This window comes from Mesoplodon bidens (assembly GCF_964165515.1).
Source record: "Mesoplodon bidens genome assembly, chromosome: 1".
In the NCBI taxonomy this organism is placed as follows: Eukaryota; Metazoa; Chordata; class Mammalia; order Artiodactyla; family Ziphiidae; genus Mesoplodon; species Mesoplodon bidens.
The window spans coordinates 222,675,470-222,700,789 of NC_138176.1; the positions used below are offsets into that span (position 1 = coordinate 222,675,470).

The window sequence follows — 25,320 nt, forward strand, 5'->3', positions numbered from 1 at the left end:
TGCAGGGGACACGGGTTCGTGCCCCTATCCCGGAAGATCCCACATGCCGCGCAGCGGCTGGGCCCGCGAGCCATGGCCGCGGAGCCTGTGTGTCCGGAGCCTGTGCTCCGCAACGGGAGAGGCCACAGCAGTGAGAGGCCCGCGTACAGAAAAAAAAAAAAAAAAAAAAAAGAAAAAAAAGATGAAAGAATATTCAACATTGGTTGAAGATTCCACAGAAAATAAAACTTAGTTATAACTGAAAATCACCTTAAATTTAATTTAGCTTTAATAGGCCCTGTTGCTAAATAAGCAAATGAGTAAATGCATAAATTTTACCACCTACATGGCAGTAACATGCAGAATTAAGACAGTTTGACCACTCTGCAAAATCTCTCCGTACTTGGCTGCCATATCATATTCTCCACCAACCTCTTTTTTGTGGGCTCCTATGTTTCAGCAGTACTTCCTTGACCATCTTCTCTTTTCTCACGCATCCCCAATGCATTAACTATCACCTATGTGTTGATGGATGCTACATCTACATCTCCAATTGAGACCCTCTCTCCTGAACCTCAGACCCATAGTTACCACTCCCTATTGGTCATCTCAACCAGGGACCCCCAGCCATCTCAAATTCAGCTCAACCCAAATATTTCCTGATCGGTGTGCAAAGAATACCAATGAACAACATAACATAAATCCTGTTCCTATCCTCAGAGAGGCCTCATAGGGAGAAATATAGTATACAATTTTGAAAAAATTCAAAATGTTCTAAACTGAACCCATCGTATTCCTCTCACACAGGATATAACGTTAAGGTACCACCCAACCTCAGACTAAGAAGTCACCTTAGAATGTTACCTTAACTCCAGTACAATTAATTTGAAACCCAGCCAATTCTCTCTCATTATAGTTAAATCTGTCACCTCCTCTTCCCCACACTGTTACAACGTGGTCCTTGTAACCACTTGCTGGACTACAGGAAGAGTCTTCCCACTGTCACCCTAGCTCCAATTACACCTCCACCAAACATTCTCCACACTGCCACCCAGTGCAAAGAGAGAAGGCTGTAGTCAGGAACACATTTTATATCATCTTCACATATTTTATACAGAAGAGTTTATACCTGAAACTGAATCTTGATAGATTTTACTAGAAAGTCAAGGAAAGGAAGAAGACTCTAGGATGTGAGGGGAAAAAACACAGATGGATCAGGGAATTTACAGCTAAGCAACTTGGTGTGGCTGAGGTGTGAGGATGGGGAGTAGAAGGAAATAAGACTAAAGAGATAGGTCTTTCGCAGAGGACCCTGCAAAGAAATAGGGGACTCTGTTCTGCAGGAAACAGAGCTAGTTACTTAACCCTACTGAACACCAGGCAAAGAAATACAAACTTTAGATAATACTTTTAATACACACTAAATATAAAAAAAGATATTTTCCCTGTTTTATGAAAGAGGAAACTAACGAACAAAGAATTGAGGAAAAAGCACTTGGACTGATCCATTATTCTACTTCTGCCTACCTAAAAGAGCAAACTGTATCTCAGCATAACACGTTTTCCTCCCTGAAGCCAGCTGATCCTGAAATTTAAATGTCTATATGCTACTGACATCTACTGGGTAGAAGTCAGGGATGCTGCTAAACATTCTACAATGCACAAGACAGTTTTCCACAACAAAGATTCCATCCAAAATATGAGTAGTACTGAGGCTGAGAAACCCTGGGTGAAATAAAGCAAAGCAGCTTCAGGCTGAAAGTTGAATGCAAAATTAAGTTAAATCACTTTTTGAAATTTAGATTCTGAAATAACTTGAAAAAAATGTACATTTCAACAGAATAACTCACAAATAATCCAATAACTGAAATTTAAAGAATGCATCATCAAATGATTACTTTAGGCTAATTCCAAACTTAATTCAACATTCGTTCCACGTAACAGTAGAGACACGTGCAAAGGTCCTGGGGCAGGGACTTGCTACAATTAGATATAGGAGGTGGCAGAAGATCACCTGAGGCCTCATGCAATATAACCTTCGGAATTTTGAATGAAATGGAAGTTTTGAAATAGAGAAATGACATCATCTGGCTTTTATTATGAAAAGCTCGTACTGGCTGTGTTGCGGTAGGCTGCAGGAGAAAGCCTAGTTTCGAGCCTGGGCCTATTGCAAAAGTCAGAAGATGACTGAAGCTTTAATCAGGGTAGTAAAAAAGAAGGTGGTAAGAAGGGATACGATTCTGGATATATATTTCGATGGTGCAGCAGACAATATTTTCTGATACGCTGGTTGTAGTTACGAACAAAAGAAGAGTCAAGGGTGAACAGTAAACATTAATAACCACCACCAAGCACTCACAGTACCCCCCTCCAATTTATTTATGTATTCATTTATTTATACGAGAAGAACACAGGATCTGCCTGCAAGCGAGAGAAACAAGGACACTCCTCACCTTCACATCGTCTTTCAGCTCCGGCGCCAGGCTGAGCACGAGGAGGTAGTGGGCATAGGCGGTGCCGAAGTCCTGGGCGCCCAGGCAGTGCTCTGCGCTCTGCAAGGACCGCGACACCAGCTCGTCCCGCCCGGCTGCCCTGGCGCCCCGTCCGGCGCCCCGGCGGGGACTGCGCCGCAAGTTCGGCATGGCAGAGTCACCGGCCGAAATCTGCGCCTGTATCACCAAAGGGAAGATTCTTTGGTGAACGGAAGGCGCAAATTGTCTAGGTGATCGCACTTCCACGTGACTAACCAGAGCCCGAGAACCGGAACAGGAAGCCTATTCCCCTTCGACTGCAGGAGCTCCCACCTCTGCCAGGCAGAAACCCCGCCCCCTCCCCAAGGGGCGGGTCCCACGCCGCCGGCGCACGCTTCGCGAACGGCAGTGCGCCCGACGTGGGCACGTCGCGGCCCGCCCCCTCCCGTGGGAGGGGAGGCGCGGGGCGGCCATTGCTCTCTCCCGTAGAGGATCTTTCCGAACTATTTTTTTCCCTGCTCGCGTCTCTCCCGTCTCTCCGGCTGGAATCGGAGCTTTGTGTCCCTTTCTCCTGGCTTTTAGGAGTGTGTGACTTCAGCTACGAGACCTCCTTCGGCAGACTCAGTTAGCGCGAGGGACGTGGGTGTGTATGAGGAGAGACGGTCAGGCAATTGTGGTGATGCTTAAGGCCTTTGGGTCGTGATGCACCAAATCTCAAAGTGGCGAGAGTGGAAGGAGCCCGGAGATAGCAAAAGCACCCTAAATGAAGTAGAGGAAATGCTTTCACTGGCATTTAAAAAATCATCCTCACAAGACTCGGTGAGGTGGACCTTTGGGTCATACTCATCTTATGAGGGAGGGACATCCCTTATGAGAGGGACATCCTGAGAAGTTACTTGCCTAAGATCACAGAACAGTTCGTAGCATAGGCACGGCTCAAACCCGAGTCACTGGCTCCCTGCTCAGTTTTCTTTCAAACGAGCTTAGGGTTTATCTCACTGTTCGGTATATCACCACTGTATAGTGGTTACATTTTAAAAGATTTTTTACATTCAAGTGTGGACCCTGAGGGGTAGATTGAGAACTTTTAAAGGGAGGGGGTGGTGCATAGGAATTACGGCTGAAAAAAGTCTCTTTTGCCCCTGGTTTCATACATACATGCTGATGGTGAGTATTTTACTTAAGGAACAAAATAATAGAGCAATTTTCCGTATCAAACTGACAAACTTTGGGGGCTCCTTCACTCAAAAGTTAATCATTTATATGCCTTTTTGCCTTCTCTCTCTCTTTTTTTTTTTTTTGCAGTACGCGGGCCTCTCACTGCTGTGGCCTCTCCCGTTGCGGAGCACAGGCTCCGGACGCGCAGGCTCAGCAGCCATGGCTCACGGGCCCAGCCGCTCCGCGGCATGTGGGATCCTCCCGGACCGGGGCACGAACCCGTGTCCCCTGCATGGGCAGGAGGACTCTCAACCACTGCGCCACCAGGGAAGCCCTTGCCTTCTCTTTTGACCTGATTATCTGAACCACCACCCTTCCTCTGAACACACATGGAAATCCTAATCAATTCTTCAAAGTCCAGATCACTAGATTGTGACTTGCTGCCCTGGTCAGAAAGTTCCTCAAAGGCAGGATCGGTTCTTAACCATTTTTTAACTTTGCACCTAGCAGAGTCTGGCTCAAAGTAAGTACTCATATTTTTTAATTTTAGTGGAAACTACATCCCCCGACTCCTAGGTTTTGCACTTAGACTTTCCCAACCATTTAAGGTCCTTATTTCTTTCTCAGCCTCAATTGCTGCTTTACTAAATTTAAGATTGAGTTGTATTTATTTCACTATGTAGAGGGAAGTCATCAATAACTGATCTATAATAAGAATAGAAGAGAGTTTTAAGCCAAACTGAGAAGTATAGCCTGACAAACAGCCTCTTGGGTAGCTCTGAGGAACTGTTCCAAGGAAACATGGTTTCAGCACAGTTTTATATCTTGTCGGAACACAGAATATCAAACACGAGAGGGGTACATTCAAGGTTTCAAAAAAGACAGCATCACATACACAGTGAGTCAGTATGGCCTTGTGTCTGGGAAGGGAGCCTTGTCATCTAAGGAGTACTAGCGTTGACCATTGACGTCCCAGGAAGAGGGAGACATTTATCTCTATCTTAAAGATGGACGTGTTACTTCTGGACAAGGCACCCTTTTCTTTAATGGTTAAAGCAAATGTACAATGTATGTTTAATAGGCCACAAAACAGGCTGTTCTGGTTAGCATAAAGTTTAAGTGAAATCATGTGTAAGCAAGAATGTCTTCCCCATACCTCAGTATATGAAAACTTCCTTCATCACCTCACACAACTGAAATGCTAAGGACTTAGAGAGTCCCAGTGTGATGTGGTAGAACGTGAAAAGACTTTAAAAAAAAATACATGCATTCTAGTCCAAGCTGGGTCCTTTGTGGCCCATTTAAGAACATTTCCTTAAGAGTCATCATTTGTAAGAAGGCCTAACAAAGCTACCTTTCCTACTTTGGACACAAGATTGATATGACCATCAAATGAGATATTATATACAAAAGCATTTTATATGTAATATATACATATTTAATGCTATGTGTTGTTACTATTATCTAGAGTCATTTAAAACTTAGCTGGATTATTAAAAATTAATTAAGTCACTAACACGTTTAAGCATTTGATCAGCATCAAATGCAACTCATATCCTTTAAGAGTCAGATGTAATTGGCTGGAATCTCTTTCCAGAAAGCAGAGGGAGACCTCCCAATCATTCTCTCCAGAGATTTTTGTTTGGAGAAATCACTTTAGACTTCATCATTCTGGTCACCTCTTTGAGTCCCAGCTCTGAGTTATGTGATACTTCATTTTACAGATTATCTTGTACTCCAGGGTCTGCTTTCCCATTCCACAGGGCAAGGTTTCTTTTGTCTTGTTTTGCCTTGTTTTGTTTTTTGGTCTGTTTGGTTTGTGAGATAACCAAACTACCTAAAACATTTAGACTGCATGAAACTGAAAGTGGACATATTACCAAGTCAACATAGGCTGAGATGGAGGGAAAACTTGACAGAAAGTGGAGAAAGGGCAGAGAAGAAATAAAAGAAGCCAACTTGGGTTGTTCATCATCTACAGTATCAACCTGTGGGCAGTGACTACTGCTAAAAAAAGTGCAAGGGATGCTTCCTGTCCCTTCTGAAATACTTCAGATAACTTTGTGAGCTACTAGGCCTCACTAAGTTACATTGCAGTTATCCTAGATAGAGAAATCACAGGTTCTCTGCATTCCTGTGTAGTTTATCTATAACTCAAGACACTCTCTACATAGGGAAAGTCACTTGGAAAAATGGAACTGACACAAATAACATGGAACACTTGCTCACCGTAAGAAACTGAGATAGAAAACATTTTAAAAACTATTTTCTTATTACCTCATTCCTAAGACTTGGAATCACTCAGGATCATGTATATTTATTGAAAGTAACTATTTATTGCAATTACCTTTCACTTTTGAAGGAACCCCATATTTGATCACGAAGAACCCTGAAGCATGATGCAAAACAAATGCAGAATACACATTTTACTTCTTGATCCTTAGTCAAAGCTTTCTTTGAAAATATTGAAAGCATCGTTCTTTTGTTCACAATAGCCTTCCCGCTCCCCAACCAAAACTGTTATCTTTAACGGCTCTTGAGAGTCTGTTTGATTCCTTCATTTATATGCTCTTTTTTCACCCTCTTTTAGGGTCCTAAGAAAAACCTCACTGATGGAGAAAACCACTGCTGACTCAGAGGTAGGTGGTTTAATTGTGGTTGTCTTTCACCATGTTCTGGGCAGCTTGTCAACAAACCACACACATCAAACAAGGAAGCAAAACCAACTGAAGGGCTCTCAGTCAGCTTTCCAGTGTGCAAAAACTGAAGGTTAATGGGGGGAAAAGGCTCACAGGAAGTTCATTAACAAGGGATAAACAGATACAAGGTATCTTGGGTGTATACATTCTGTGGAGAGTCATATCTTTTTGTGTGATCTTGGTGGTTTTATTTTATGGTTTGGAGTCTTGTTCTCAACTTTGTTCATTTTAGGGGAGATTTTTTTTTTTTTTTTTTTTTTGCGGTATGCGGGCCTCTCACTGTTGTGGCCTCTCCCGTTGCGGAGCACAGGCTCTGGACGCGCAGGCTCAGCGGCCATGGCTCACGGGCCCAGCCGCTCCGCGGCATGTGGGATCTTCCTGGACCGGAGCACGAACCCGCCTGCCCTGCATCGGCAGGCGGACTCTCAACCACTGCGCCACCAGGGAAGCCCTGGGGAGCTTTTAAACAATATCCACACCTAGGCCTCATTTCCAAATTGCTGATTTAATTGGCATGGGGTGGAGTCTGGGAATGAGTATTTTTAAAGAGCTCCCTGGTGAGTCTAATGTGCATGCGAGGGGTGCAGGGTATGGGGGCAGTCTTCTATAGGGGTTGTTAGGGTATTTGAAGTATTTAGGGTAGGCAGTGTAGGCATAAAGGCAATGTAGGGAGTAGAGATATAATTAATGACTTAACAAGAATTATGAAGAGTCTCTCAACTAAATTCTTGTGAGTTGAAGTGATCGTTACATGATGAAGAATAGAATGTTCATCATACTGAATTACTTGTTGGAGAGAAAATTTTATAATTTAATCAACAAAACACTACAGCCATAGGCCAACTGCTTGGGTATTAAAATTTGCATTAATGCATTCTCACTGCTAAATAATCCGAGTTTCTTCAATGTTTTCAAAGCTTTTACTATAATTGGGAATTCTGTTGTAGTTTTACATAGCCCTTTCTAACTGTCCCATGTACATTTCAAAATCTAGAACTCAAAGTTAGATATAAAACTAACAATGGCCAGACCAATGCTGAGTTCAAAATCCGAGTGTATGGGGGCCTATAATAATGTGACAGTAAAGTTCAGAGACACTGAGAGAGAAAATCCATGTATTGAGTGCTGCTCTACACCAGGCACCATGCTTGGTTCTGGAGAACCTGCCTGAATCTCCTGCTGGAAATGCCAACCAAAGTGGTGGTGCCAGGGATGGGTTCCAAGTAATCTGAATAGAGCATGTCCTAACAAAACACTCAGGAAAATGCTAAAAATCAATTTGAGAGGAAAGAATCTAAACCTGGGAGTCACCTCAACTCTTTGTACTCCTCTCCCCATTCCCCATCAATCACTGCGAGTCCAGGTCCCAGCAGGAAAAAGACTCAGAGGGCTTATTAATTAAAGAGAGTTTAACCAAAGGACTCTTTACAGAGGTCAGGGAAGTTAAGGGAGTCAGCAAGGTTTGTGAGGTACCCACAGACCTGAAGAAGCAGGAGAGGACTGTATTAGCAGAACCAGAAAGAGTTGTAGTTATGGAAGAGGGACCACCTAGATGGAACTACAGCCATAAGCAGAGGAGAGAATTCCCTGACCTTTTTCTCCCCCTACCCGCCAATCTCTTACTAATGCCTCCTACTAGCAGAACCCAATCGAAAGCCGGCCAGCAAGGGATTTTGGATGATACAGTCCAGAGAGTCAGCCACCCTCCAGGGCACAGAGCTGGGCAAAGAAAGGTAGAAAATGGTGCTGTAGGGATAATAAACAGCATAATTACCAAGTTTCACCTCTTTACTTACTAAATTTTTAAAAATCTACCTTCTCCTCTCCATGCTTATTACCACGGCCTGTGTTCATCTTCTTTTAATCTTTCACCTTGTCTGTTATAATGGCCTTTTCATCATCCAGCCTTCAGTCATGCACCCCTTAAATTTATCTTCCTTGCTGAAGCTAGAACAATCTAAAAAGCCAATTTCCCATTCAGTGGCTCCCCAACACCTACAGCTGTGTGTTATAAACTTTCAAAAAATTATTTGTGTGGAGAATAATTCTAAATCCTAATTAAAGATTTCCCTTAGAAAAGGGGAAGCAAGAGTCATGTTGAATGTGTAAGTTTACACACTGAGGTTGTTTGGTTTAGAATGTACATTTGAAAAAAAGGCATTAAAGATCTGGGGTTCCTTAGTGGTTAAAAGCCCCAAGAATTTCTACTTATAGTGTCCTCCCTGAGCAAAATAAAATAGGTGACCCAATTAGAATTGACCTGTGTTAGTAAACAAGTTGATAAGGACACAGCCTCCACTTCTTTTGTAGCAATCTTTGGGGAACTGGACCATCAAAGTACAGTAAGTTCCCTAAACACGAACGAGTTCCATTCCAAGAGTGCGTTCGTAAGTCCAATTTGTTCGTAAGTCCAACAGAGTTAGCCTAGGGGCCCAACTAACACAATCGGCTATATAGTACTGTAATAGGTTTATAATACTTTTTTATAATACACAAATAATACATAAAAAACAAACAAAAAGTAAAGAAAACATTTTTTCATCTTACAGTACAGTACCTTGAAAGGTACAGTAGTACAGTACAACAGCTGGAATATAGGGGCTGGCTTCGAGTGAACAGGCAAGAAGAGTCACTGACTGGAGGAGGGAGAGGAGGTGAGAGAGGGTAGAGCTGAAGGATCGTCAGCAACAGGAGACGGAGGGCAAGCTGCAATTTCACTCACGCCTGACATTGATGGCACAGTTTCTGGTTCCTTGCTGGATTCAATTCTATTTACCCTCTTGAAAAAATGATCTAGTAATGTCTGGGTAGTAGCTCTTTTTTTCTCATCATAGATAACACGGTAGCCCTGGGTTGCATTTTGAACGGCTGCTGCAAACTTCGTGTACCGTGCTATGTTTGAGTCCTGTGTCTCAAAAACTAACAGTGCCTCCTCAGATAAAGAAAATATCCATGCCATTTCCTGCGTCATGAATCTCTTTGGTTCTTCAGTTACTTCAGTTACTTCTTACTGTCTCTCTTCGTCCTTTCTCTGGGCCTCCAATTCCTGGCGCTTCTTAGTACCAGCTACATCACCACTGCTTTTACACTTGCTTCCGGACATCCTGGGCTTGAAATAAAGATCCTGCACTACTGTATACAGTACGGTACAGTAAAGTACACAAAAACACAACTACTTGCAGAGGATGCACGTGCGTGACAATGTATGCCAGGCATGTGAACTAACTTACGTGATTGGACATGCAAATGCACGTTTGCATCTTTGAAAGTTTTCAACTCGAAAGTTCGTATGTAGGGGACTTACTGTTACAGGCTTTCTTTTCAAATGGTAGAGATGAGATAAATTGACTTTAAAAAGACTAAGCCCTAGTCCCAGGCTAGGCTTGCTGGAGTTGGCCTTTTACACCCTTTGCATTGAAGGACTCTCTGTAAGACCCACTTTTAAGGAGACGCTTTAGCTCAGTGACTGTGAGATCAAATACGGGAGCCAGACTGTCTGAATTTGAATTCTGGCCCTGCCATTTAATACCTAGGTATCTGGAACAAGTTACTTAGCTTCTGTACCTGAATTTCCTTATACTTAAGATGAGGATCACACAGTACCTATCTCTTAGCTTCGTTGTAATGGTTAAGTAAGTTAATGCAGTTATGGTACCCAGAACATATTAAGCCCTCGGTGAGTTGCTGTTCTTACTCCAGCTCCCCCTGGAGCAGGACTCTGATGGCTCTCAGAGGAGCCAGGCTTCCACCCAAGAGGAGCCGTATCTCCTGCCAGTTACAGAAGCCTTACACAATGCTTGGACTTTGAGACCTCTAACTGGGGGGAAAGAAGACAAGAAGTCTTTCCTCCTCTGCTTGCTGCCTCCCAAATAAACTGACGTCTGCCTTGAGAGCTGAACAATAAGTGCTTACTTCTTTTCTCCCACAGCTGAGTTAAGGAAAAGGAGCAAATACAGTGTTTTTCTTGGTACAATAGATCTTAAATTGTGGTAACAAGCCCACAGAAGGTTTTTTGAACTTGGTGGAAGATTCCTGTCACCTCATTTTTGTGCAAGGTACTGATTGGACGTGAAAGATCATAGAAAGCTATGTGGAAATAATAACTGAATGTCTCATCTTGTGACTCGTCTTCAGAGCAGTTGGCTTAAACTGTTCAGCACTCATGCTTTCCACGCTCATGATACCCTCCCCAACCCCGTTAGTTAACGTGTGTGATTTTGATAAACACCCAACACCTTTAGGTCAGGGAACTGTTATGCAAATGATGGGATAAAGGTTAGCTGAGCTGTTCCCCTTGAAGTAGGTGTCAGAACCAAAGCTGTGAAGCCCAGCTGGCCTTCCATGCCCTCGCCCACTCAGTGAACCCTGAGGAGCTTTGTTTAGCCCAGTTTGAAACTACTGCCCTGTAAGGTTAAGTCTAAGCTCCTTAAGTCAGTCCACTGTTACATGATTTAGCTCCCACTTAACCCCTCCCTCCAGCCTCAGTCTTCAGTATTACCTACTCTGCTATCCTCATTCACACGTTTGCTAAGGCAGTTCTCCCTCCCTGTATGTAGTGTGTTCCATTTTAGTTTGCTCTGCTCACTCCATATCATCCTTTCTCAGTTCAAAATTCTCCACTTCTCCAAACTGCTAGTGTAGGTAAAGCATTCTTTCTCTGATTTCCCATAGTCCCCTATCCATAACTCTGCTTTAGCATTTACCCTGTTGTATAAATGGAATGATCTGTTTATCCTCTTGACTAGAAAGTGAGTTCCTGGGCCTCAGGGAGTATGCCTTATTCATTCTTTATCTGCAGCGTTCAGAATAGCAATTAGAATTAAAGAAGTCATTCAATGTCTGATGGAACTGAGCTGCAGGCCATGGAAGGAGAACCAGAGGAAAAGGACGATTTGGTACATGTGTAGAGAACAGACTCTACAGGAGTTGAAACAATTATATGATTGGAATAGCAAGGACACAAGGAAAGGGGAGAAAATGAAGGTGATGCCAAAATGTTTACCATGAGCAACTAGGTACATGGTGGAGCCATTAACCAGGATAGGCAGTACAGGGCAAAAGAAGAAGGAGAAGAAAACAGATTTGAAAAGAAAGATGATGAGTAAAGTGACTGTGTCTGAGGTGTCAATGGGACATGAAGTGAAGATATCCAGTGGGCAGATGAGTAGGTGTGTCTAGAGCTCGGGAACAAGATCTGGCCTAGAAATATATTTGGAGGTTTTAATTACGTTGGCAGGTTGAAGTTGTATGAATGATTATAATTCTCCAGGGAAAGTATACAGAGGGAGGAAATATGCAAACCAAAATGTAGACTGGGGAAAGAAAATGTAGACTAGAGAGAAAGCAGCAAAGACTCTGATTGGGAGAATCTTCTGAATATTGAGAGTGGAAGAAAGCAAGATACTGCCTAAGGTGGGTCATCATCCTAAGGCATGGTTAAAACATGAGTTGCCAGTAGGACCAGGGTCTCTCCTAAATGCAATCAGCATATAGAATAAATAAATATAAGACATATGAATAAATTATGTTTTCTCAATATGTTATAATTTACCCTTATGATGAGAATTTTTTATGACTCACTAAAAATGGGAGTTGGAAAGTTAGGATTTATTGATGCTTCTCAGGGGAGTCTCTATTGAATGCATTCTGTATTGTAGGCACTGTTTTAAGTAATTTAATGTTTCACCAGCCAACTTCTCCCCTCTCTTTTTCTGGGAACTGCCTGTATTAGCTTTCACCAGGTTATGCTATATAACAAACAACTCTGAAAATTCAGTGACTTCGAAAACAAAGGACTGATTTTTGCTTATGTTACGTGTAGACGACACGTTGCTTACGGTGCTGCTTCAGGCTTTGGGACGACTGTGGCTGTGCACCACGTGCTGTCTCATCCTGGATTCCAGGGTGAAGAAACAACTCCTACATGAGACTTGCCCAATCTCATGGCAGAGTGGGGCAGCCAGGGAGCTGCCAGAAAATCATGGTGCCTCTTAAAGCTTCTGCACAAGTGTCACATATGGCTAAGCTCAACCTCAGTGGAGAGGGGATATATACTCTTTCCACAAGGAGAGGAAGCTTCAAGTCACATATACGTGGGAAGTGAGGAGCAAATAATTGGGGGCAATAATACAATTTACCACACTGTTCTTCTGTCAGCTTAAACCCTGTAGCACCTGTGGGAGAATTGCATGTTCTTTCATGTTCCCAGTCCTTTGGCCACAATTGATTTCTTCAGGGTTAAGGACATAACCCAAACATCTTCTAACAGGAATTGAGAATGAAAGGGAAAAAAAAGTAGAATCTTGGTGGCCAAATTGTAAGATGTAAAACATGGGAGTTATCAGTGACCATGTTCCTCACCATATGCAGGAAACTAAGCTGCAGTTGCAGGGAACAGAGGCAACACACAGAGTAAAGTCAAACAGGTACAGAGAGGAAGGTATTATTCCTGCTCTTCCTATGGTTTGGTTGTTCAGTCATTCCTTGGATTCTGTGAATTATGAAGTTTTCCTTTTTGTCTAAGCTAAAGTTGAATTGGCTTCTGTCATAGTGAAATCATGATTCATGCACATGTGTAACTTCATTTAATCCTAACACCAATACTTTTAAGTAGTTACTGTAATTGACATTTTATAAATGAGGCTCAGAATTAGAGATGGAAGTTCTCCCTGGTACCCTGCCTAGAAGAAATATTTTACAATAACACCCAACTGCATTATTCTACCCTGTGCTCACAAAGCAATTTTATTTTATTTTATTTTTTTTGCGGTACGCGGGCCTCTTACTGTTGTGGCCTCTCCCGTTGCAGAGCACAGGCTCCGGAGGTGCAGGCTCAGCGGCCATGGCTCACGGGCCCAGCCGCTCCGTGGCATGTGGGATCCTCCCGGACCGGGGCACGACCCCGTGTCTCCTGCATCAGCAGGCGGACTCTCAACCACTGCGCCACCAGGGAAGCCCCCAAGCAATTTTTTGACCTGGTCTCTTCCATGGGTACTAACACACTGGGAAACAGAGACCAAAAAATGGTCTGATATTGGTTATCTTGACAGAAATAGTTTGCATTATGAAATAATTTATTGACATTATGATTTATAAATTAGTTTCTTATGTGGTTAGCATGAATCATTTCTGAGAATTAGAGGTAACTCTTTAGAGTTTAAGGATCTGAAAAGTTGAGGGTCATATTAGAGCTAAACCTTCTCAGGATCTGACCTTGCCTAGACTTGTACAACCTCTTTTGGACATCTTCTTAGCTGCACAGCTGCCATAAACTAAGATTCCTCAAGATGTCAAAGATAGAGGTTCCACCAACAATTGAATCCTGGCCACAAAACTGCACTTTCTAATGAGTTGTATCTCAGCAAACATTTAAAAAAATTATTTGGCAAAATTCCCAATGAAAAATGGGCAAACAACTGTCAGAATCAACTTTTTTTTTTTTTTTTTTTTTTTTGCGGTACGCGGGCCTCTCACTGTTGTGGCCTCTCCCGTTGCGGAGCACAGGCTCCGGACGCGCAGGCTCAGCGGCCATGGCTCACGGGCCCAGACACTCCACAGCATGTGGGATCTTCCCGTACCAGGGCACGAACCCGTGTCCCCTGCATCGGCAGGCGGACTCTCAACCACTGCGCCACCAGGGAAGCCCAGAATCAACTTTTTTTGAACTCTGGAAATTAGCCAAAGACCTGCAGCAACCTGGCAAAAATACTTATTTAAGGAAAATAGCTGATTCTTAGTAAGTACTAATGAGATTCCAGTCCCATCCCCCTCTCCTTAGATCAGTGGTAGCTGTGAGAATAACAGCCTGCATTCCTGGTACCAGAGTGAACAATGAATTGTGATTAGTTATTTGTTCTAATCTGCCTGGTGGCTTCCTAGAATAGTGGCTTAAAGGCGTGTCTTTATTTTGCCTAACTACAAACTAGCCTAGTGAGAAATCTCCTTCCCAGGAGTATTTGTTGAAAATATTTACAGTCTAATATCTTAGGTTACTACTGCCTGTGGTGATCACTAACAGCAGGGGCAAACAGCAGACTAAACAAAAAGCTTGTGAGGAAAGGCTGGGGAATGAGTGTCCAGTAAGGTCTTACAAAGCTCTGACAAAGTCCTGAGAATGTAGAAGGCCAAATGCATGCATCGGGCTGTGTGCATGCTCAGGAGAAACCAAAAAAAACTCTGAAATTTTCACCTCCCACTGACCTTAAGGCTCTAAGAAAGCAGGAAATAAAGGCTAAGGTAGAATTGTAAGGTTCTTGGCAAGTGTTGAAAGCGGGCCACTACAAACACGTATGAGCCCTCTGCAAAGACTGGAAGATTTTTTGGTTCCAGGTACAGGCATAGCTCATGATATTAATTTCACTTTATTGTGCTTTGCAGATACTGCATTCTTTACAAATTGAAGGTTTGTGGGAACCCCACATCAAGCAAGTCTATCAGCACCATTTTTCCAACAGCATTTGCTTACTTCATGTCTCTGTCACATTTTAGTATTCTCACCATATTTCAAACTTTTTCATTATTATTATACTTAGGGTGATCCATGACCAGTGATCTTTGATGTTACTATTGTAATTGTTTTGGGGCACCATGAACCATGCCCATATAAGACAGAGAACATAGTCGATAAATGCTGTGTGTGTTCTGACTGCTCCATCAACCAGCTGTTCCCTGTCTTTCTCCTTCTCGTGCCTCCCTGTTCTCTAAGAAAAAACAATATTGAAATTAGGCCAATTAATAACCCTTCATTAGCATCTAAGTGTTCAAGTGAAAGGAAGAGTCACATGTCTCTCACTTTAAATTAAAAACTAGAAATGATTAAGCTTAGTGAGGAAATCATGCCGGGCTGAAAGCTAGACCTCTTGCACCAACAGTTAGCCAAGTTGTGAATGCAAAGGAAAAGTTCTTGAAGGAAATTAAAAGTGCTGCTCCAGTGAGCACACGAACGATAAGAAAGCAAAACAGCCTTATTGCTAATATGGAGAAAGTTTTAGTGGATCAAACCAGCCACAGCATTCCCTTAAGCCAAAGCCTAATCCAGAGCAAAGCCATAACTCTCTTCAACTCTGTGAAGGTTGAGAGAGGTGAGGAAGCTGCAGAAGAAAAGTTTGAAGTGAGCAGAGGTTGGTTCATGAGGTTTAAAAAAGGAAGCCATCTCCATAACATAAAAGTGCAAGCTGAAGCAGCAAGTGCTGTTGTAGAAGCTATAGCAAGTTATCCTGATCTAGCTAAGATCATTAATGAAGGTGATTACACTAGACAACAGATTTTCAGTGTAGATGAAACAACCTTATATTGGAAGAAGATGCCATCTAGGACTTTCATAGCTAGATTGGAGAAGTCAATGCCTGGCTTCAAAGCTTCAAAGGACAGGCTGACTCTTGCTGGTGCCAACACAGCTGGTGACTTTAAGTTGAAGCCAATGCTCATTTACTATTCCAAAAATCCTAGGACCCTTAAGAATTATGCTAAATCTACTCTGCTTGTGCTCTGTAAATGGAACAACAAAGCGTGGATGACAGCCTATCTGTTTATGACATAGGTTACTGAATTGTTTAAGCCCAACGTTGAGACCTACTGCTCAGAAAAAAAGTTTCCTTTCAAAATATTACTGTTCATCAACAATGAACCTGGTCATCCAAGAGCTCTGATGGAGATGTACAGTGAGATTAATGTTGTGCCTGCTAACACATTTATTCTGCTGTCCGTGAATCAAGGAGTAATTTCGACTTTCAAGTCTTATTATTTAAGAAACACATTTTGTAGGGTGTAGCTGCCATAGTGATTCCTCTGATGGATCTGGGCAAAGTAAATTGGAAACCTTCTGGAAGGATTCACAGTTCTAGATGCCATTAAGAACCTTTGTGATTCACAGGAAGGGGTCAAAATATCAACATTAACAGGAGTATGGAAGAACTTTATTCCAACCCTCACGGATGACTTTGAGGGGTTCAAGACTTCAGTGGAGGAAGTAACTGCGGAGGGGGTGGAAATAGCAGGAGAACCAGAATCAGAAGTGGAGCCTGAAGGTGTGACTGAATTGCTGCCATCTCATGATAAAACTTTAATGAATGAGGAGTTGCTCCCTAAGGACGTGCAAAGAAAGTGTTTTCTTGAAATGAAATCTACTCCAAGTGAAGATGCTCTGAACTTTGTTGAACAAAAACATAGGATTTAGAATATTACATAAACTTCGTTGACAAAGGAATAGCAGGGTTTGAGAAGATTGACTGCAATTTTGTAAGTTCTACTGTGGGTAAAATGCTATCAAAGAGCATTGCATGCTGCAGAGAAATTGTTCGTGAAGGGAAGAGTCAGTGTGGCAAACTTCATTGTTGTCTTATTTTAAGAAATCGCGGGACTTACCTGGTGGTCCAGTGGTAAAGAATCCGCCTTCCAATGCAGGGGACACGGGTTCGATCCCTGGTCAGGGAACTTAGATCCCCCATGCCGAGGGGCAACTAAGCCTGTGTGGCATAACTACATACCCACGCACTCTGGAGCCCGCACACCACAACTAGAGAGAGAAAACCCACAGGCCACAACTAGAGAGAAGCCTGCGCTGCAACAAAAGATCCCATGTGCCGCAAAAAAGATCCCACGTGCCTCAACTAAACCCTGATGCAGCAGAAAACAAATATTTAAAAAAAGAAAGAAATTGCCACAGCCACCCCAACCTTCAACTGACCACCCTGCTGACCACTCTGATCTGTCAGCAGCCATCAACATCAAGGCAAGATCCTCTACCAGCAAAAAGATTACAACTTGCTAAAGGCTCAGATTAAGCATTAAAGCATTAGCAATATAGTTAGAATATAGTTTTAGCAATAAAGTTTTAAAATAAAGGTATGTACATTGTTTTTTTAGACATAATGCTATTGCATACGTAATAGATTACAGTACAGTGTAAACATGACTTTTGTATGTACTGAGAAGCCAAAAAATTTATGTGACTCACTCTATTGAGATATCTGCTTTATTGCAGTGATCTGGAACCAAACCTGCAATCTCTCTCAGGTATTCCTGTGTTTAAGGACTCTTCCCAATCATTTGCTGACCACTAAGATAATATAACAGAGACTTCAGGAGCCACATAAAACAAAGAAGAGACTACAGAATTCATCCGTTTAGAAAAGTCATTAAACAATAACAACTACAATAAGCAGCAACAACAACAAATCCTCGGAAATGGAGAGTTGATACAATTATTATCACCCGAAGTCCATAATTTACATTAAGATTCATGCCTGGTGTTGTACATTCTATGAGTTTTGACAAATGTATAATGACATGTATCTGCAATTACAGTATTGTACATAGTAGCCCTAAAACTCCTCTGTGCTCTGCCTATCCATCCTTTTCTCCCTCTAACCCCAGGCAACCATTCATCTTTTTACTGTCTCCATAGTTTTGCCTTTTCCAGAATGCCATATAGTTGCAATCATATAAGATATACCCTTCCCAGATTAGCTTTTTTCACTTTGTAACATGTGATAAATGTTCCTCTGTGTCTTATCATGGCTTGATAACTTCTTTTCAGTGATAATATTCCTTTTTCTGGATGTACCACAGTTTATTTATCCATTCACCTACTAAAGGGCATATTGGTTCCTCCCATGTTTTGGTAATTATGAATAAAGCTGATATAAACATCCATGTGCAGGTTTTGTGTTAACATGAGTTTTCAACTCCTTTGGCTAAATACCAAAATCGTGATTGCTAGATTGGGTGGTAAAATTATGTTTCGTTTTTCAGAAGCCACCAAATGCCTTCCAGAGTGGCTGTACTATTTTGCATCCCTGCAAGCAATGTATGAGAGTTCCTGTTGCTGCATATCCTCAACATTTGATGTAATCAAATGGTTTGAATTTTAGCTATTCTAATAGATGTATGGTGATACCTTGTTTTAATTTGCAAGTCCCTGATGAAATGTGTTATTGAGCATCTTTTCATATGACTATTTGATAACTGTATCTTCTTTAATAAGGTGTCTATTCATATCTTTAGCCCATCTTTTAGTCAGGTTGTGTGTTATTGTTGGGTTGTAAGAGTTCTTTGTATATTTTGGATAACAGACCTTTATCAGATGTGTCTTTTACAAATATTTTCTCCCACTCTGTGGCTTGTCTTCTCCTTCTCTTGACAGTGTCTTTTTGCAGAGGAGAAGTTTTTAATTTTAATGAAGCCCAGGTTATCCGTTCTTTCATAGATTTTGCCTTTGGTGTTATACCTAAAAAGTCATCACCATGCCCAAGGTCATATAGATTTTTTCCAATGTTATCTTCTAGGAGTTTTATAGTTTTGCATTTTACTCTTAGGTCTGTGATATATTTTTAGTTAATTTTTGTAAAAGGTATAAGGTCTGTGTCTAGAGTCACATTTTTGCATATGAATGTGCAGTTGTTCCAACACCATTTGTGGAAAAGTCTACCTTTGCTCCATTGTGTTGCCCTTGCTTCATTGTCAGAGATCAGTTGATTATATTTATATGGGTATAATTCTGGGCCCTCTAGTCTATTCCATTGATCTACATGTCTGTTCTTTTGCCAGTACCACACTGTCTTGATTACTGTAGTTTATAGTAAGTCTTAAGGTCAGCTTGTGTCAGCCTTCTGACTTTGTTCTTTTCCTTCAATATTGTGTTGGCTATTCTGGGTTTTTATCTCTCCATGTACATTTAGAAACAGTTGTTGATATCCAAAAAATAATTTATTAAGATTATTAGGATTGCATTGAATCTATATATCAAGTTGGGAAGAACTGACATCTTGACAATATTGAGTCTTCTTATCCATGAATATGGAATATCTATTTATTTAGGTCTCTGATTTCTTTCATCAGAGATTTGTAGTTTTCTTCAACTAGATCTTGCACGTATTTTGTTAGATTTATACCTAAGTATTTCATTTTGTGGGGAGGGGTGCTAATGTATGTGCTATTTTTTAAAATCTCAAATTCTACTTGTTCATCGTTGGTACACAGGAAAGCCATATACTTTTGTATATTAACCTTGTATGCTGCAACTTTGCTATAATTGCTTATTAGTCCCAGAAAGGTGTTTTTGGCAGTTATTTCACACCTTTTGTATAAACAACCATGTCATCTGTGAACAAAGACAGTTCTATTTCTTCTTGAAACTCTATACCCATTGAACAATAACACCCAATTCCACCTTCCCCCCAGCTGCTGGCAACCACCATTCTACCCTCTGCTTCTCTGAGTTTGACTACTCTAAGTACCACATGGAAGTAGAATTATATAGAATTTGATTTTTGTGACTGTCTTATTTCATTTAGCATAATATCCTCCAGGTTCATTCATGTTGTAGCATATGTCAGAATTTTCTTCCTTTTTAAGGCTGAATAATATTCTATTGTGTGTATATATTACATACAATGTATGCATCCATTACTGGACACTTGGGTTTCTTCCATGTTTTAGCTACTGTGAATAATGCTGCTATGAACATGGTTGTACAAAACATCTCTTTGAGACGCAGCTTGCAATTCTTTTGGGTACATACCCAGAAGTGGAATTGCTGGATCTTTTTTTTTTTTTTTATAGGGGAAAGCGCGAACGCAGTCCCCCACTACCACAAATTATGCAGTCGAGTTTCCCACATTTGGGGAAATCGCAGGGGTCAGCACATCTGGAGTGCAATGGATAAGCCTCGCCCTGGGAAAACCACCTTCGTGATCATGGTATCTCCCCTGCCAGGTAAGTATGAATTGCTGGATCTTATGGTAAGTCTATTTTTAATTTTTTGAGGAACTACCATACTGTTTTCCACTGTACCATTTTACTTTCCCACCAACAGTACACAAGGGTTCCACTTTCTCCAAATCCTTGCCAATACTTTTTATTTTCTAGTTTTTTGATATTAACTATTCTACTGGATGGGAGGTGGTATCTCATTTTACTTTTAATTTGTATTTCCCTAATGATTAATGTTGTTGATCTTTTTCTCATGTGCTTATTGGCCATTTATATATCTTCTTTGGAGAAATGTCTATTCAAGTCCTTTGCTGATTTTTGAATCGAGCTGTTTGGTTTTTTTGTTGATGAGTTTTAGGAGTTCTCTATACATTCTGGATATTAATCCCTTATCTGATAAATGATTTACAAATATTTCTTCCATTGTGTGGGTTGCCTTTTTTACTCTGTTGATATTGTGATTATTATTACTACTTGCAGTAACATAAGTTATCCATAAGGTACATGGTGTAATGGAAAGAGCAGAGTATCAGGGGACTTGATTTCAAGTCCTGTTCACATTTATTATCTCTGACTGAGGTATATAGAGTCCTGGGTTTGAATTCCAGGTCTACCACTTATTAGCAATCTGAACTCAAGAAGAATTTTGAAACTTAGTTTCCTCATATGAAAAATGGATAATATAATAAATCGTACCTTGTGTGTTCTTGTGAGATTAACAATACTATATATAAAGCACCTGGCACATAGAAAATGATTATTATTTGATATTATTTTAGTGTTTTTTTCCCCTTTGAGTTGTTTTAGTTGTATACTTTAGGAATTTAGGGAGATATTATCGTAGAGTGGTTTTTAATCCCAGTAAAAAAGAGTAAGACCACTTAGTACTGACCCAAGGAATAGAGATAAAGAATAGCAGACAGGGGCTTCCCTGGTGGTGCAGTGGTTGAGAGTCTGCCTGGTAATGCAGGGGACATGGGTTCGAGCCCTGGTCTGGGAGGATCCCACATGCCGCGGAGCAACTAGGCCCGTGAGCCACAACTACTGAGCCTGCACGTCTGGAGCCTGTGCTCCGCAACAAGAGAGGCCACGATAGTGAGAGGCCCATGCACTGCGATGAAGAGTGGCCCCCACTTGCCACCACTAGAGAAAGCCCTCACACAGAAACGAAGACCCAACACAGCAAAAAAAAAATTAATTAATTAATAAACTCCTACCCTCAACATCTTCTTAAAAAAAAAAAAAAAAGAATAGCGGATGGGATACAGCTTAATGGGATACCTTATCTAGTGCTTTGATAAAGGAAAAAGAGATGGAAAAGACAGAGAAATCAATTATGTTTAATTTCAATTTCAAAAATTGCCTCCTTAGTCCAAGATGTTCAGTATCAAGCCATATGTTTGATGACATTGGCAGAAGGCAGGAGGAGAAATTCCAGAATGTTCTTTGCAGCAAATGGAAATATAAGGAGAATCATTTGATAGCAAACTCTCTATGGCATATAATAAATATATATGAACCCGAAACTTTTATTGGATATTCAAATTTGTAAATAGGCAAATTACCTTCAAGTGTAAATGTGGTATTCAAATAGTAATTTAGAAAAAATTTTAAATCAATATAAGTGGGACTTCCCTGGTCGTCTAAGGCCTCATGCCACAACTAAGGGCCTGCATGTCACAACGAAGATCCTGCATGCCACAACTAAGATCCGGCACAGCCAAAATAAATATAAATAAATAATAAAAAAGAAAGAAAACAATATAAGTATATAAGCAGAGCTATACAATTGTCTCTCTGATAAAGATAATTAAAAGAAAGGGTAAAGCTTTGTTTGATAACACATCATGTCCATTTCTCTCCTGAAAATAATAAATACCATAAAGAATAGTATATCCCATAATAAAATTTTTAATAATATGGTTGAAACAAAGGAAATCAGGTTACATATATATATGTCAGGATTAAATCCTGTTATTTATTAATGCACTTAAAATAACAGTGATAAATTCATTAAATATTACCATGCATAACATATTTTTATGAGGAATAATTACATTTTCCAAAACAAAAAAATAGTAGTGAGGAGACTGGCATTGTTTTACATTTTTAAATCTGATTAATATCTAACTTAAACAGAGATCCTCATATCTTCTCATTCTATGAGTGCAATATGTTGTTTTAGTAGAATTTTATAAAGAAAACCCAGCCTGATATAGATATGTAGCTGTAAAAGTGAGGAATATTCTAATAACATTTTTGCATAATCGAGGATATTTTTCTTTGATACAATACTCAACAGTGAATAGTTTCTTAAAGGCTAGTTACAATATGAAATCTGAAAATATTTCAATGGACTTAAAAAAAATCATCTGGCTGGAACCATTATTATTTCAGAAATAAGCATCCTCTGTAATTTGAGGTGGATAGAATAGTTATATCTGTAATACAATATTTGTCAGATTACTGTAATAAATATTTGCAGGAACAACAGTCATCTCAGTAATCATACACATCTATTTTATTCATAAAGTACTTACAAAAATAATTCTTCTGTATCAAAAAACTTACAAATGTCACAAGAGAGTTAGCTAATGGTCTACATAGTAGAGAAGGAAAAGTGTGCTAGGGAAAGCTCTAAAGAAACATTTTCCCCATTACATTTTTGATTGGTATAGTTCATGAAGAAAGCCTAGTTTTGCCTTCCTTTTTGGTGCTTTGTCTGAGAAGGAACACAAGAAACCAAGTCTTAGGAGAAAACTGCTTTCAAAATCTCAAGTGTAAGCCACAAATAGGCTCTTTTGGTAAAAGCTTCAAAGTTAAAGAGATGAGAAATACAAAAATATATTCTATAAGGTATTTCAAAAAATTCAGCAACTATAAATATATCATTTGTATACTTGAAAGTACAATTTTCATGCTTTGAATATTTTATTCTGAGAAAAGGTTTGACTATTTTGTTCCAGAAGATTCGGAAATGAAATTTACACACACATATCATATATATTGTGTTTCAGGGATTATGGATGTATTATGTACAACAGGAATTCTCCATATGATTAACATTCTGGACTGTCCAAACAATGTCAAACAATGAGAAACCAAACATCACATCTGTGTTGTAAAAAGAGCACGGAGGGCAGAGTCAAGATGGCGGACTAGGAGGACATGGAATTCACGTCTCCGCACAACTAGGGCACCTACCAAGCACCGATGGGGGACCACGGACACCTAAGGGGATGGGAGGAACCTGCAACAACCGGGTAGGACGTGGGGCATGGGGGAAGTGAAGGGGGACAAGAAGTGGAGGCGGGATGGGACTGGTGCCCCTGAGAGGTGGCTGGGGGAGGGGAAGGGATCCTGCACCCGAAGCGGGAAATTGGGGGACCACTGGGAAGGAAGAGGATCAAAAGGGAGCATGTCCAGGATTCCTCTGCCCCCTTGGGCCCCCTTCAGCCCTCACCGAAGGCCTTATCTCCAAACTCCAGAACTCCACACTCCAGAGGCCCTCCTTTGGACATGCTGCCTCTCCCCTTCCACACAGGTCCTAAACAGAGGCCCCCACCCCATGCTTGAACATTGCCCTGCCTAGGCCCAGCCCCCACGGCCTTTTCTGGCTGCCTGTGTCCTGAGCCAAGGCCCCACCCCAGGCTCAAATGTCACCCCACCACCCGCTTAGGTCCCACCCCACCCTAAACGCCACCCCTGCCCAAGTTCCACCCCTGCCTAAACTCCATCCCCATAGCTAAGGCTTTTTTTTTTTTTCCTTTTTTCCTCTTTCAGATTGGGGTTCTGTTTTACCCTGTTGATTCATTATTGATTCATTTATATTTTTATTTTTCCTAATAAATCTTTTATTCTAATTTTATTTTGTTTTTTATTCCTTGACGTTGTACTGCTCTTTTTTTTTTTTTTTTTTTTTTTGGCATACCACACAGCTTCCAGGACCTTGCTTCCCAGGCCAGCGGTCGGGGCCGAGCTCCTGTGGTGGGAGCTCCAAGTCCAAACTACCGGATTAACAGGGAACCTCAGACCCCAGGGAATATTAATTGGAGTGAGGCCTCCCAGAGGTCCTCATCTCAGCACTAAGATCCAGCTCTATCCAACTGCCTGCAAACTCCAGTACTGGATGCCTCAGGCCAAACAAGCAGTAAGACAGGAATACAGCCCCACCCATCAAAAAAATACATAAAATGACAAAAAAAAATGTTACAGATGAAGGAGCAAGGTAAAAACCTACAAGAACAAATAAATGAAGATGAAATAGGCAACCTACCTGAAAAAGAACTCATCGAGTAATGATAGTAAAGATGATACAAAATCTCAGACACAGAATGGAGAAAATGCAAGAAACATTTAACAAGGATCTAAAAGAACTAAAGAGCAAACAAACAGTGATGAACAACACAATAAATGAAATTAAAAATACTGTAGAAGGAATCAATAGCAGAATAACTGAGGCAGAAGAGCGGATAAGTGAGCTGGAAGATAAAATGGTGGAAATAGCTGCCAGGGAGCAGAATAATGAAATAAGAATGAAAAGAATTGAGGAAAGTCTCAAAGACCTCTGGGACAACATTAAATGCACCAACATTCGAATTATAGGGCTCCCAGAAGAAGAGAAAAAGAAAGGGTCTGAGAAAATATTTGAAGAGTTTATAGTCGAAAACTTCCCTAACATGGGAAAGGAAATAGTCAATCAAGTCCAGGAAGTGCAGAGTGTCCCACAAAGGATAAACCCAAAGAGAAACATGCTGAGACACATATTAATCAAACTATCAAAAATTAAATACAAAGAAAAAATATTAAAAGCAGCAAGGGAAAAGCAACAAATAACATACAAGGGAATCCCCATAAGGTTCAGTAGAAACTCTGCAAGCCAGAAGGGATTGGCAGGACATATTTAAAGTAATGAAAAGGAAAAACCTACAATCAAGATTACTCTCCCCAGCAAGGGTCTCAATTCAGATTCGACAGAGAAATTAAAACCTTTACAGACAAGCAAAAGTTAAGAGAATTCAGTACCACCAAACCAGCCTTACAACAAATGCTAAAGGAACTTCTCTAGGCAGGAAACACAAGAGAAGGAAAAGACCTACAAAAACAACCCCAAAACAATTAAGAAATTAGTAATAGGAACATACATATCGATAATTACCTTAAATGTAAATGGATTTAATGCTCCAACCAAAAGACATAGACTGGCTGAATGGATCCAAAAACAAGACCTGTATATATTGCTGTCTACAAGAGACCCACTTCAGACCTAGGGACACATACAGACTGAAAGTGAGGGAATGGAA

General features: G+C 40.8%; 1 protein-coding gene and 1 long non-coding RNA gene across 4 annotated transcripts in view; one reads left to right on the forward strand and one right to left on the reverse strand.

The window, feature by feature from the left end:
- The window catches only part of PRMT9 (protein arginine methyltransferase 9), a 31,005-nt gene extending 28,235 nt beyond the window's left edge, over window positions 1-2,770 (reverse strand). The window contains exon 1 of the mRNA XM_081244308.1: window positions 2,433-2,770. Coding sequence (XP_081100434.1) covers window positions 2,433-2,621 — 189 coding nt within the window. The 5' untranslated portion in view covers window positions 2,622-2,770. The remainder of the gene's footprint in view (window positions 1-2,432) is intronic.
- A 558-nt stretch (window positions 2,771-3,328) lies between these two features.
- LOC308623230 lies at window positions 3,329-24,907 on the forward strand. Of its 3 annotated transcripts, none has more exons than XR_014016790.1 (4): window positions 3,329-3,617; window positions 6,199-6,247; window positions 23,035-23,280; window positions 23,956-24,907. It is a non-coding gene; the product is annotated as an uncharacterized lncRNA (long non-coding RNA). The 3 variants fall into 3 exon arrangements; XR_014016791.1 differs by lacking the exon at window positions 3,329-3,617 and adding an exon at window positions 3,741-4,131; XR_014016792.1 differs by lacking the exons at window positions 3,329-3,617; window positions 23,035-23,280; window positions 23,956-24,907 and adding exons at window positions 3,741-4,131; window positions 18,059-18,380.
- The last annotated feature ends 413 nt before the right edge of the window (window positions 24,908-25,320 follow it).